This window comes from Bacillus rossius, chromosome 17 (assembly GCF_032445375.1).
Source record: "Bacillus rossius redtenbacheri isolate Brsri chromosome 17, Brsri_v3, whole genome shotgun sequence".
Lineage (NCBI taxonomy): Eukaryota > Metazoa > Arthropoda > Insecta > Phasmatodea > Bacillidae > Bacillus > Bacillus rossius.
Genome location: NC_086344.1, coordinates 21,123,192 through 21,136,697, shown reverse-complemented (window position 1 = coordinate 21,136,697; position 13,506 = coordinate 21,123,192). Strand labels below are relative to the sequence as shown.

The following is a 13,506-nucleotide window of genomic DNA, read 5'->3' as shown; positions in this document are numbered from 1 at the left end:
CAGCAACAATATCGTGAAACTTTTACAAGGTGATTTTAAATTGACGACTACTGTGGCCGGCAGTTATCTTGGCGTGTCTCAGCGCGGGGGTGCGGGGACAGCGGGACCGGAGAAAGAAGAGGGGGTAAGCAGGCGACACGTAGCCGAGAGCCGTGTAGTAGCTGTTAGGAAAATATCGCCCTTCAGTGTATACCTGAAAATGGAAGGCGAAGGTGGCAGCTCGCAGAGGCGCGGCAAAGTGATACATAGCGGAGAGCGGGAAATAATAAAAACCGTGATGCAGTTTTGTGATGAAGAAGCGAAAAATAAATGTCTGCTCGAACCTTTACAGAGACAGACGGCAAGAGCAGCGAAGTACACGGGTGTGAGTGAACGGTCCATAGTTAGGATTTGTAAAGTCAGCAAAGAACAACCCCATGACCCACATACTACGCCAGGAAAAAACAGATATTTTAAGTATTTAATAAACAATGGAAATATATCTTTACTACGTTACTGTTACGTAGTGTACAGTGGAGTAAAATATTTGGGCAGTTAGGGTGTGTGTGAGTTGGGCGGCTATTAACAAGTAAGGTCTTAATAGCCTATTGTGGAGAAATGATGAGTATGAAGCGTTGACGAAATGACAGAACGGGGAAAACGGGAGTACCTAGAGAAAGTAATAAGAGCAGTAATAATAGTAATTAATTTTAACTTAATTTTGTTTTTCGTCACCTAATACAATCAATTATCATGGAAAGAGAACTTCATACTAACATTTAATTAATCATATAATATATATGAGGTTTTGAAGGTTATAATATGCATTCTAAAGTGGAAGTACAATGCAAATTGTATTTACATTTATAATAAATAATCGATTATAGGTGCATTAAAATATAAGCCACACATACACCAGCATTTTTTAAATGCCATAAACGTTGGTAGTCAGGTGTTTCCTAAACGACTGACATGAAGTTAAAGCAGCAAATATAACATAACAAGCTCCATGTTTACTTAAATGTACATCCAGCGCTAAATGGAACGTTTTAGGTACGGAAACCGGAGAACGATAAGGGCTAGACTGGCTCCTGCATCATCAACTGTGAGATAGCTTTCGCGCGGAGAGCTACAATTGCGTAATGTTTTGGTCGTTTGCTTTTTCTTGTAAGACTTTTGTTTTAATTAACTTTGAGAACACAATGAATTGAGAAGCATAGTTTTAAATTTATTTTACATACTAAGTGACTTAGTTCCCCAAAATAAATCGTGTCTGGTTTTCGCTAGTTACTGAGTTAACATTTCAATTAATTTTGGTTAGCATAATAATTAGCAGACACCGTAAGTATATTTAATGGGACAAAGTAAAACGTTGCAGGTTTAGATAATAGTTTGTTACTTTTCCTGACAGATGAGTACAAATATTCGAGCACAACCACTGCAACTTTACACAATGTTACACTTATGTAATACAAGTACAATTCATAGAATTTCTCACTTTTGGTTTGGTAACCCAGCGCTCTTAGCCAAAAGGCCTTACCGCCCTGGGGCCCCCACGGACGTGGATACAGACTTACGTAGTGTAGGAAGTCACGCGCCGAATGTATTCTGTTCTGCTAGTACAAACCTGGCCGCTGACCTTGACAATAGGGTATCGCTTCCTCTTCGCCCTCCCCTCCCCCGCAGACAGGACTAGGGAGCTCAGACGCCAAGATATCTGCCGGGCATAGTACAATAAACTCCACAGCTAGTGAAGTACTGAACATCAATGCATTTATTGTACTAAGTTGTAGCTTAGTTCATCACATAATTCTATTGTGCAATCTACTTCAAATATAATAAATTTGCAACATAAAATTTGTACACAAAACAAAACAATAAGTAACTTGATGGCTGAAAAACTGTTTTCAAAGTTAAAGTTTCAGATAAAATGTGGGACACATGAAAAGAGGCAATTGTTTATTCAATAAAATCAGTTTCGTAAGCCTTCGAAATATCACAACACTGGTAATGTTTTTTGCTGAATTTTTAATAATGGGGTTTGCTTCGGCTAGCTTAGGCCCAGTGGTAATCACAAGAAACATTCAAAAAGGACCCTGTGTGATTGAGAACCAGAAAATTACAAATAGTGTTCAACTATAAAATTTCTTATTTTCACTCATGAAAGTATATGTTAGTTAAGTAAGATTGCTTGAATCACGTTTTATCAGTGTTTTATGCTCTCGTGATACAAAAAGTACTGTTCATCCAAAAAGTGTTACTTGTGTGCATTAATGAGGAAAAGATTTGCAGAACAATGTAATCACTTAATATGTCACTCACTTTGATATATCAAAGATAATAACACTATTTTATACATAAAAACAACTAAGACACTTCATTATTGTTGCAAACGGTCAACTTACTTACTTCTTACTTGCACTTGAAATGTAGTGGATGTAACACCACATTACACAGTCTCACTACACCATTTTAGATGCATTTTAGGGGGAAAAATATTTGATTCTTCCATTCAAAATTCAAACATTGATTTTTCTGACACCCAAGAAAAATGATTTCTTCGATTTGACTGTTTATTTAATCGGCCAACTAAACACAGTTTGTTGTATTTAAGATTTCGCAACGCCGAATCAAACCAATGAAGCTAAATCGATTGCTTTACACACAAAAAAAAAATTGATTGTCTGTAAAGTCGGTTTACGGACGATAGTTTAACGTGACAACGTCATAACAAAACATTGATGAAATGATTGCATACTTTTATGAATATAATTGGATCATTTTTATTGAATTATCACTATTTTGTATAGATACAAAGAAGGAGTGAAATGAAATCTAGAATTTAATTGATAAATTTACTTTTATTTGCACTCATTAATTCAAATATGTTTATTACTTTAACGAAGAAATTATTTTAACTATAACTTTTGTACATGTTTGCTATTTAACTTCTTCCAATCTGTGTTATTCTGTTAAGGATAGGACGATGATAGGAAAAGTAGGAAACGAATGGGAGTGTTTCAAGTCTAATGTGCCCCAAAAAAGTCAAATCGATGGTTGTTCCAATCGAGTGGAAGAGAGATAGATGCGGGCGTAATGGGACACAGCGTAACAGGACAATGTGCGTTACGGGACACTTTTTCGTGCGTGCAGCCGGAGTTCATCGATTTATTAGACGTCACGTCAAAAAAAGTTTGGCCAAAACTAATTCTTTCTTTTGTGTACCCTAAAAATGATTATCATTCATTGAAAATTTTATATTCTTTAAAATTATCTTAAATTAATAAATGCTGGTTCCTGATTGGCTGGAATGCCGTGAAGTTAAACATTATCCAGTTTCAATATCATAACAGAAACTGTCCAGAAATAAGTTAAGGTGTTATATTTCCTAAAATAAAACCAATTTGGTTTTCAAATGTCATGACCAATAGTCCTAAAAGGGGTCTGTGAATCTCATTTACATTCAAACAACAATAGTCCTAAAGTTCTGGGTTTTGTAGATATGGCTTGAATTTCAATGTGAAATACTGTTTATAATGCCAAAAGTAATAAATGCAGGATATAAAATAAAAATGTAAATAACTACTGTGATAACATTTGTTTTAGCACAAACTCCTATGTAATTTCTAGGAACTGTGAAACATTTTGTATTAATGAGAGTTTCGTATTTACAAGGTTTTTATTAATAAGGTTTAACTGTACCTTTTCTTAGTTTAGTTGTTATGATTTCAGTGGTATGATAAACACTTAAAAATATTCAAAAGTTACCCATGTATTTTAATATGTTCTGATTCATGAAAATTTCATGCTACTTGTACGGGAATGGAGCTCAGTGAGTATGGCTACCAAGACTATTAAAGTCTATTTTTAAGACAAAAACTATAAAATTTATTGTACATTTTTGTTATGTACTGAGTATAGGTTGGTATGCTGTGTTATTGTTGTTATGTTTTAGTTAGTTACGAAATGGCGGGAACTCGTGTAACAGGCTGTTGTAGAGTAGACTTGCGCATAATAGTTCGCGACCGGGAGCGCTCCTTTTAGTTCGCAGCTCCTTGGCGAACTAGGTCGCTCTTTTAGTTCGTCCGCTCCGTTGGTCCGCTCAAACGTCCGCTCCCATCTCGAATTCAAAGAAGACAGGTCACAGATAGTTCGTTTGCTTTGCTACCGCTACTGCAGGCGATCTTCTTTGTATGTTATAATAGTTATTTTTTATAATGATCAGTGTTGTGAACGCCTAGATTGTTATCCTTTTTTGGGTTATTATACATCAAATGAGTAAATAAAACAATAATTTACATAATTGGGTAAAATGGTGTATATAACAGTTCTGTTTTTATTCTTCACTTAACATACACTATAATCGAAAAATTTTAATTTCGAAAAGAATTTATTTATTAGCTAGTTTAAGAAATATTATTTATGAAATGTGTTTATTTTAGTGAATAAAATACCGTTTTAGGCCTATAAAAATACAAATTTTAATTTTTTTTTAAGTTTTAGAAATAATCAACAAAAACTTGTTTTAAAGTCGGTTTACGGACGATAGTTTAACGTGACAACGTCATAACAAAACATTGATGAAATGATTGCATACTTTTACGAATAACATTGAATCAATTTTATTGAATTATATCTATTTTGTATGGATACAAAGAATGAGTCAAATGAAATCTACAATTTAATTGATAAATGTACTTTTATTTGCAATCATTAATTCAAATATGTTTATTACTTTAACGAAGAGATTATTTCAACTATAACTTTTATACAGGTTTGCTATTTAACTTCTTCCAATCTGTGTTATTCTGTTAAGGATAGGACGATGATAGGAAAAGTAGGAAACGAATGGGAGTGTTTCAAGTTTAATGTGCCTCGAAAAAGTCAAATCGATGGTTGTTCCAAACGAGTGGAAGAGAGATAGATGCGGCGCAAGCGTACAATGAGCGTAACGGGACACAGGGTAACGTGACAATGTGTGTAACAGGACATTTTTTCGTGCGTGCAGCCGGCGTTCATCGATTTATTAGACGTCACGTCAAAAATAAGTTTATTTAACAATGGTTTTATATAAGTCAAAATTTTAATATTAAAGTTGTCATCAGCTGTCAAAATTATTTTATGAATATTGAAATCATTTTGTAAACACTGATATAACTACCTAATGTAATTATGTCTGACTTGTTCTCAGTATACACCACGTTTCCCCACCGCGAAGTTACCGTGCTCGGACACAAGTATAAAGCTATCATCTGAAAATGTTTCATTGCAGTAAACATTTGCAGCAATCAAGTCAACATTTTTGTAAAGTCAGTATCCGTTAGACGTCTGAAATTTCAGCTATCCGACCCGAGCAGATAACGATAGCCAGCCAAAAAGACCAGCGACAAAGCCGTAATTAATACCCGAAACGGAGAACGAGTGATGACTTTTGATAAGAGCCAGATCATTTGCACAGAACTAAAAGAAGGAGATCGGAAAAAGAACGAACTAATGAACTGAGGAGCGAGGGATCTGGGAACTAGTTCGCGTAGTTCGTCTGTGGGAGCGCTCTTCCGAACTAGTTCGTTCGCGAACTACACAAGTCTATTGTAGAGCTGTTAAATAAAGTGCTGCTGGGCAACCCAGTGAAACAGGATGTTGTTACCAGCGTTCATTTTGGTATCTAACATTGGCGACGAGGATGGGATACGGATTTTATAAGTCAAGCAATATCGTTGTTAGCATCACTGCCGTGCGGCATGGCGCATCATAACCTACAATGGCTATGTTCACTTCATTTGGAGAGTTTGTTCCAGGACGAGACACCTGGAAAACATACTCCGAACGTCTGCAATATTACTTTGTGGCGAACAAGGTGACAGATAAGGAAGAAAAGAAGGCAATATTTTTCACTGTTTGTGGTGCCGAATTGTACAACTTGGTGTCGTCACTGCTACTTCCGAAGGCAACAAACGAGGTTGATATAGCGGATATCTTAGTGGCATTGTATAATCACTTCGAACCGAAGCCAAGTGAAATTGTTGAAACATACAAGTTTTACAAACGCGATCAGCATGAGGGAGAATCGATAGCTGATTACATGGCTGAATTGCGACGGCTATCAGCTCACTGCAATTTTGTCGATTTGAACAGAATGCTGCGTGATCGTGTAGTGTGTGGTGTGCATGATAAAACAGTGCAACATGCAATGTTAGCCAAAGATAAGTTAACATTCCAGGCGGCTATTGACATGGCTACTGTGGCAGAAACTGCTTGTCGAAATGTGAGTGATTTACAAGGCGAAGTACGTGAGTTAGCTGAGACTGTAACAAAGGTAAACAATGGGTGTGGACAGAAGCCCATGAAGATGCATTCCGTGCATCGAAAAGGCTTCTTCAGTTGGACTCTGTGTTAGTGCATTATGATTATTTGAAACCAGTGATCTTGACGTGTGATGCATCAGAGTATGGTGTGGGAGCAGTGCTGGCACATGAGGAGGATGATGGCAGTGAGAGACCTATAGCATTTGGCTCACGCTCTTTACAGAAGCATGAGAAGAACTACTCACAAATTGATAAAGAGGCGTTAGCGATTATGTTTGGTGTCACAAAGTTCCGACAATATGTAGCAGCTAGGGTCTTTACAATTGTGACAGACCACCAGCCACTGTTGAGACTGTTGGATCCTACCAAGCAAACACCAGACATTTTATCCCCAAGACTGCTGCGTTGGAGCTTGTGGCTGTCCATGTTTGACTACAAATTGCTTTACAGACCAGGAACTACCATAGGACACGCAGATGCATTAAGTAGACTGCCACTTAAGGCACCACAGCTGGATATTCCGGTCGTGGGAGATGTGTTAATGTTGGAAGCCCTTCCTGACCCGCCTATTGAGGCCACAAAAATAGCAAGCTTGACGGCGGTGGATCCAGTACTCCGTGTGGTGCAAAGGAACACAAACATAGGTTGGTCAGAAAAGGAGGCAGTGTCAGAAGAGTTCAGACCATACTGGAATCGAAGAACCGAACTGTCGCTCTATAAAGGCTGTGTTCTGTGGGGAAACAGAGTTATAATGCCAACAGTGTTCAGGAAGAAGATGCTGCAAATGTTACATGCAGCCCATGATGGGGTGGTGAAATCCAAAGCAGTTGCACGAAGCTATGTGTGGTGGCCTAAACTGGACATAGACATTAAACATTTCGTAGGCCAATGCCAACAGTGTCAACAGATTCGTGCTAACCCACCAAAGAATAAGGGTGTGTGCTGGGAACCAGAAACAAAACCGTGGTCTAGGGTTCACATTGATTTCTTTGGGCCCTTTCAGGGTAAAGTTTTTCTGCTGGCAGTGGATGCTTACTCAAGGTGGCCAGAAGTGAGAATTGTGCCATCAAGCTCATCAGCATAAGTAGTTCGGGAGTTGAGGGACATGTTCAGTGTCCATGGGATACCTGAATGCATAGTTTCAGACAATGGGTCTGCCTTCGCGTCCGTGGAAATGAAGACATTTGCACGGAAAAATGGCATTCGGTTGATGAAATCAACACCATTTCATCCATCCAGCAATGGTCAGACTGAGCGCATGGTTCAAACTATCAAGGCAAAGCTGAAGAAGCTAGGTGATGGTGACTGGCAGACCAGACTGAACAGGATATTGTTCGCACTTCGCACCATGCCAGGTGCTGGCGGTGAGAAGACACCAGCAGAACTCCTGATGGGACGTCGACTGAGAACAGTGCTGGACCAGGTTCGACCGGCTGTGGGTCACAATGGACACAGGATTGTAGCACAAGCACCATCAGGCTGTATAGGAAGGCATTTCCAAGTGGATGATACGGTATGGGTAAGGAGCTACAGCGGGAACGAAAAATGGTTACAAGGAACAATCACTGGCCAACAGGGGCAATTCATATACGTATGTTGTGAGGGATAATGTGGGGCAGACCTATAGACGCCATGTAGATCAGATCCGTCGAAGAGAGTCGAAGGCGCTACACCAAGGTAGTTTATCTGCAGACTTATCACTAGGAAGGAACCAACAAATATGGCCGGTTCTCGGTCCACACGACGATGACCAGGCAGACATCAGCTGCAAGAGGAGTGATGCTGAGCACCGTTCGCTGGGGGCACCAGGACCACACTTTGGAACGATGGGTGCCAGGCACTCTGTTAGAGATGTAACCACCAGCAACTGGGAACAGCAGACACCGGTAATGGAAGAGTACAGGTCTAGTAAGGATGCAGATGAAGAATTCTCAGGTCCGTTCCAGGGATTTGAAAAGCTCGACACTGCAACATGGCAAGCTGAACAAGACTCACCTGGTAGTAAACGTGTATCTAACAGAGTGAAACAGCAACCAGTGAGGTTGAAAGACTATGTGCAGAAGTAACTCAATGGGGCTAGAGTTGTGGATGGTATTGTACAGTGTAGTGTCTTGTATTATGGTATATAGTATTTGCATATGTCAATGGTAAGTGGGGAAAATCTTGAAGGGAAGAGGTGTTATGTACTGAGTATAGGTTGGTATGCTGTGTTATTGTTGTTATGTTTTAGTTAGTTACGAAATGGCGGGAACTCGTGTAACAGGCTGTTGTAGAGCTGTTAAATAAAGTGCTGCTGGGCAACCCAGCGAAACAGGATGTTGTTACCAGCGTTCATTGTGGTATCTAACAATTTTCTCAGCTAATCATTACATAAGTTATCACTGCTTTTTGAAAAGGGCTGGATCATAGTTTCGTCTACACACTTGAGTAAATTAAACTAATATCAAAGATGAAAAAAATGAGGCCAGATATTTTATTAATAAAAAAAATACAAAAAAAAATGTTTGTAGCCACCTCTCTCATTCATTGATAAGAGATATAAGAATGTGTGCACATATGTTAAAGTGCAAGTACTATAGTGCACAAGTATGTGACTGCATAAGTTTGCAAGTGAAAAAGTATGCAATTATGCATGTGTACAAGTTTGAATATGTGCAAGTGTGAATGCAAGTGTACACATAATATGCAAGTGTGCATATAAAGCATGTTTGCATGCGTGTAAGTGTGCATGTATGTAAGTATATAAAATTGCAAAGTGCATAAGTATGCATTTGTGTTAGTGAACAAGTTTTATATAATGCAAACATGTCGTCGAGTGCTTGACTCTTAATTTGTTACATTTTCCGTTAACCATCTGAGCTCAATGCTTTTGGGTAAACTCTGAAGTTGTGATTTGTCGCCTAGTCATACCCTACCGGTAGTATAGGAATATCTCTTTAGAAATTATATAATTAACTATTTAATAAAATGTATTTTCACAAATACTGCGATAGCTAACAACACTCATTGTGTAAAAGATTTTCATAAAAAAAAGCTTTTCTACAATTTTGTTTTCCAGTTGAGGAGATCAGGCTGGATGTTTCGTACGATGAGTACTACAGTCGTCTGGTGGACCAATGCGCATTCAACATCGCCTGTCTCGCCAGCGTTGTCGGCACCAACTACGAGTATTTCGCCCAAGATGACTTCCGGGTCAGGAAGCCAGACATTAAATTCAAGGTAAGCAACGTCAGAATACATATATATTTTTTTTAAATTTTCAAAGTGCCAAAACTCCCTCTGAAAGAAATAGATTATGCATTTCAAACCCCTCGTGTAAAGTCCGAAACAGCGTGTTTACCGGAGTTTGTAAAGCCCTAGTCACGTTCAGCGATTCGTCAGTGAATTCACTCGATTGCTGATGAGCTAGCATTAGTAAACTTGCCTCTTGCTTTGTTAGTCCACTTTTCTCGCTTTCACTTTATCTTCACTTATGATTCGATTGATCGTTAAAACCTGTGAGGTGCCAAAAAAATGCCCCTTAAGAGTTTTTATTTCATTGTATGATTTACGGTTAAAGTAAGTATGAATTCAAAATGAAAAATTTCTTGTATGTAATGGTAAAGGAAAATAAAATATTGATCTCAGCTCTTTGGATGGTCAGCTGTTAAAAGGGGGAGGCCGCGACGTGGTCTCTGCCCCTTGGTCTAGAGAAGGCTCCTCTCTAAGAACCTCTCCGGCGTGACGGGATCCACACACGACTTAGAAACACACAACTAAGACCAGTCATTACTTAGAACTCTCAATAAAAAAGTCCACGCAACTTAGAACTATCATCACTTAGAACAATCATAACCTAGAAATATATGCTGCAGATACACACAACTTAGAATTGTCCTAACTTAGAATTCACGATAAAAAAATCAACATACGTAACTCAGGGGTGCCCACAAGGGGGGGGTAACGATGCAGACTGCGTCATTAAAATTTCAGGAGGGGGGGGGGGGGTGTTAAAAGATGAGAAAAATGTATATATTATTTACACACTTATAGCTTCTAATGTTAAAATACGTTTCTTGTGCTTTGATAATTGAAAGGGATCTTGTAAATCAAATTGGCAACCCCGCACTTTCCTCAACAAAAGCAGTTTGGCATCTGTCGGTTAAGGATGGAAATATTACCTGATATGACCAAAATTATTGTTAGAAAACCAGTTTTAATTAATGCAAAATGTGACATAATATCATACTAAAAAAGTATAATATTATAAAATAATTGAGTAAATCATTAAGAAAATGGCATAAAACATTTTGGGGGGGGGGGGGGGGGGCGCATCATTAGGTTGGGGGGGGGGGGGGGGGTAAGTCATAGTGTTTTGGGGGGGTGGGCACCTCTGCGTAACTTAGAACTTTCATAAGTTAGAACGATCATAACTTAGAAACGCAAACTGCAGAAACACACAACTTAGAAACCCATAACTTAAAAACACACAGTGCCGAACCACACAACTTAGAAACATAACTTAGAACCACAACACTTAGAGACAGTAAAAGGGACAAGTCCCCAGCGGCGGGCTGGACGGTCAGTAAAGAGGCACAGCGGCAGGTCTGGGGTGTGACCTTGTGACTTTGTGGCATTTATAATTTTCCTAGTACTAGGCTTCTGTGAATTCTGTCTTTTTCCCCCCATTAAAATCAAATTAAAAATCAAATATCACAATATTCATGAATATTGAAAATTTTGCTAATAAAATTTTAACATACAATTAATTTTTATTTTATTTTTTTAATATTTCACAGGAGTCCAAGAAAAAGTGATAAAAAATACAGTAAAATAAAAACAAGAGTAATATTCACGGTAAAAATAAAGGAGATTGAAAAACAAAAAAAAAACATTGGCAATGCAATTTTTTGAACCAGTGAAATAAAAAATTTTTTACCTGGTTGCATACATAAAATAGAATATTATTACGTAATAACTTTAAATCATAATCATTGAATATTTTAAATAAATGCAGTACAAATCTAAATATCTCAATGAATCATCTTAGCCCTCAGGTTATATATTTTTTCAAATTTTTTTTATTTTTTAAATGTGTTTAACATTGTAACAAATAATTTGGAGGGGGGGGGGGGGGGAGAGAGAGAGAGAGAGAGAGAGAGGGAAAAACATTAAATTGGAAATGTTGAATCAAAAATAAAATTATTGATAGGCTATTCATTGAATATCAAATTATTTACAAATATCAAATATTTTATGAGCACATGCAGACCTCTATGTAGTACTATGCATAACTTCTTTTAGTATAAGCTTTGCCACACACCCATGTCCAGGAGATGGCGTGCCAGAGAGTGGACTGCCCTGTATTGCGCGAGAGCGGAAGATACTGGGCGGATAATACCCTGAGTAGCAGCCGTGCTATCTAGTTTTCCCCGGTGCAAAACATAAAATTACATAGTTATTATTCATCTTCGGTAAGGCAATGAGTAGGGACAAGATTATATTATGGCGAATGGCGATAGAACCGAAATAACACTGAAAAGCGTGTCAAAAAACGGCGCAACACCGAAATGCAAATTAATACACCATGTAGCACGGAAAAGAAAGTTATGTCGTGGAATTAAGTAGCGTCAAACCAAAACATAATTGAAATCATAAAAAAAGAAATAGTTTAATGTTTGAGATTCAAGAAATGTCGTTATTTCCGGGGAAAAAACGTTTTTACCAAAGTGCATTGATCAGAATAATAAATTTAATCATTTATTTACTGTGCATCTCTTATTGAATCAGTTTTAAAGAATAAATTCCTGCTAATCTGTTTTTGAAAAAAAAATTATTGAAAATGATTTTACCCTAATAATGCAGCATTAAAATTTTACCCCCATATTGGCTTTTACAAAAATAAAAACAATAACAACAAAACCCTCTGTTTTGGACTTAAAATAAAAAAAACAACAAAAAAATTAAATCTTGGGTCTAGCAATGAGATGCAAACGTCACTAATTTTTAAATAATCCTTATGGTATTTTGTCTCTAAAGGTAGCTTAAAGCAAGGTTAAGTTAGCTTAAAACGAGGGCGGCTCCTAAGTTTTGCAAGCCCGGCAACGACCGAGGGCACACGCCCGACCCTTTAATTACTGATACACCTGTAATATCAAAATAGATTTTGTATGGATTAGCAAAATCATCCTTGAAGTTTAAGTCCAGGTTGACTTTGAAAATAAAAATGGGGTGTGGCTGTGTCATGGACACAGCCGTGTGTTGTACGTGAACACTTGTATGTAATAGGTAATTTTTTCTATACAAAATATTAAATAACTCTATTTTATGTATGTTATAATCATGCTTGAACACTAAGAAGTCTCGTACAGGCCGACATTATATATTTTTGATTACATATATTTTTTTTATTTTAACGTTATATATATTCACTGTAACTATTTTACACTAATCTTTATATATATATATTTCTTGTGTGCGTGTGTATGTCACTGAACTCCTCCTAGACGGCTGGACCGATTTTGATGAAATTTTTTGTGTGAGTTCACGGGGATTCGAGGATGGTTTAGATTCACAATTGGATATTTTATTTTGATTCTGAGTTAAGAAAAAACTAAAAAGACATGCTTTAAAAGCAAAAAAAACTAAGCATTGTTGATAATTAGCCTCCATGGCAACGGGCTTTTGCATTGTTGTTGCCTTCTGCGTAAACATGGGAAAGGTTTTTGGTGACGGCAGTGGCGTGCCCAAGAGGAGGGGTATGTATAATGAGAAGATACAAAATGTCCAGCGTAGAAATACTTACCGCCATATGTACATTTGGGCAGGACAATGTCTGTCGGGTCCGCTTTTACACGTGAGTTTTATAACAACCAACCTAACCTAAAAATTTATTTGTGTAGCTCATTAATTTCATTATTAATTCCTTCAGATTCGCCTATACCATTCAAACGTTTACAATTTCCAATCCGCTTGGCATATGCTATGACTATAAATAAGTCACAAGGCCAAACAATGACAATTTGTGGCTTAGATTTAGAAAATCACGGTCAATTAAATGTTGCGTGTTCCAGAGTTGGAAAACCATCGAATTTGTTTGTTTATACGCCTCAAGGATTAACTAAAAATATTGTACATCCAATAGCATTAAGATAAATTAAGTTTTTGTAAATTAATAAATAAATGTTATAAAATAGTTTCAGTATAAGATTTTTTACCTTTACTTAAAACAAGTTAAAGTTTG

The 13,506-nt window shown here is 37.4% G+C and overlaps 1 protein-coding gene across 1 annotated transcript in view; it reads left to right on the top strand.

Moving 5' to 3' along the window:
* Window positions 1-13,506, top strand: part of LOC134540878 (annulin) — a 166,384-nt gene that overhangs the window by 135,550 nt on the left and 17,328 nt on the right. Inside the window, exon 12 of the mRNA XM_063383902.1 lies at window positions 9,343-9,503. Coding sequence (XP_063239972.1) covers window positions 9,343-9,503 — 161 coding nt within the window. The remainder of the gene's footprint in view (window positions 1-9,342; window positions 9,504-13,506) is intronic.